The sequence below is a fragment of the Monopterus albus genome, unplaced genomic scaffold, assembly GCF_001952655.1.
Source record: "Monopterus albus unplaced genomic scaffold, M_albus_1.0 scaffold121.1, whole genome shotgun sequence".
Taxonomy (NCBI): Eukaryota; Metazoa; Chordata; class Actinopteri; order Synbranchiformes; family Synbranchidae; genus Monopterus; species Monopterus albus.
In genome coordinates this window covers 1,597,142-1,598,590 of record NW_018128001.1, presented here as the reverse complement: position 1 = coordinate 1,598,590, position 1,449 = coordinate 1,597,142, and the positions used below count along the sequence as shown (strand labels likewise).

Here is a 1,449-nt window from a genome sequence, read left to right as displayed (position 1 = left end):
TCCTGGACTCAACTCTGGGTTGTCATAATTTAGGTTGTAAAACAAACTCGTCCAGATTTCTAGATAAAAGAGCTGCACCACCCAAAGTGGGATGGATGCCGTCTCTGCTAATCAGACCAGGTTTTCCCCAAAATGTTTTCCAGTTGTCTATGAAGCCCACGTTATTTTCTGGGCACCACCTAGACAGCCAGCGGTTGAATGACGACATGCGGCTAAACATGTCATCACTGGTCACATTGGGTAGGGGTCCAGAGAAAACTACGGAGTCCGACATTGTTTTAGCGAAGTTACACACCGACTCAACATTAACTGGTTTAACTGGTGACTGGTGTGTCCTGCTGCCGGTCCACCATGTAGAACTGGTGGACCTGGATGTGCTGATACAGCATCGTGTACTTGGAGACCCTCCTCATCTTCGGTAGGATGAAGGTGTTAGTGAAGGAGTCTCTGCTCAGCGAGCTCCGCCCCTCAGCCACCAGGATGCCATTAATGAAGCAAAGACAGAAACTGAAGCAGTTATGGTGGTCGTCATCAAACCTGAGAGACAGATGGTGAAATAGAGAGGCGGGAGCGCACGAGAAAGAGGGAGGCGGGCATTACCTAACAGGGTGAAAACTGCATAGTGTCAGACTGGAAGTCTTTTAGTTTGAACAGTAAGTGTGGGGTATACCTGTGCCAGGCAGGGTCCCACATGGGTCCTTCAGAGAAGCGGTCCAGGTACTGGTCCCACTGAGCCAGCAGGTGAAACATATCGGGTCGGACCAGAGGAACACTGATGCACTGCTCCCACCCACTCTGGTCTCTGCGGACCCCGGTGCGAGTGTAATTATACACAACACCTGCACACAGGTCAATGTTTATTTATCCAGTCTATACAGACGTAGACCGGACCTCTGACCCTGGAGTCCTACCTTTGGTGCTGGAGATGCCAGTGTGTAGATCTGATGTCCCATCAAACTCTCTGAAGATCAAACAGCAGCAAAAACATGCTTTAGACTGTGTAAATTGTAATGAAGGCTGGAGCCAACAGACTGAGTCGGGACTGTCTGTTGTGCAGGCTGGGGGGCCCACCCAGGACTGCTCCACCCCAGTGCTACAACATGCATGTACCTGTGAGTATATGTACTCTCACCTTTATTAGTTACACCGTACAGCTGTGTGCACTTCAGTGCAACACTTTTGCTTTAGCATCTGTTTATGAAGCTCAAAATGTTTCAGTTTTTGGTGAAAATGTCCAATGTATAAATTAAATTATATGTTCATTACTGAGGTGTTAGGTTCAGGCTTAGGAAGGATCCAAAGGCTTGACCTGACAAACACAAAGACTTTCACAAAAAACTACAACTAAACAGTCAAGTCAGGGAGCTACTGTAAATCCTAAACTGAAAACACACAAAACCAGGAATAAACCAAAGTCCAAGATGGCAGAGACCACAGGCGAGGCAAAGG

General features: G+C 47.8%; 1 protein-coding gene across 2 annotated transcripts in view; it reads right to left on the bottom strand.

Moving 5' to 3' along the window:
- Positions 1-236: 236 nt before the first annotated feature.
- The window catches only part of LOC109966914 (MKRN2 opposite strand protein), a 3,986-nt gene continuing 2,773 nt past the window's right edge, over positions 237-1,449 (bottom strand). For both annotated transcript variants that reach the window (XM_020612159.1, XM_020612160.1), the window contains exons 3-5: positions 912-961; positions 671-839; positions 237-537 (exon numbers count right to left, since the gene is read on the bottom strand). In XM_020612159.1, coding sequence (XP_020467815.1) covers positions 315-537; positions 671-839; positions 912-961 — 442 coding nt within the window. In that variant the 3' untranslated portion in view covers positions 237-314. The remainder of the gene's footprint in view (positions 538-670; positions 840-911; positions 962-1,449) is intronic.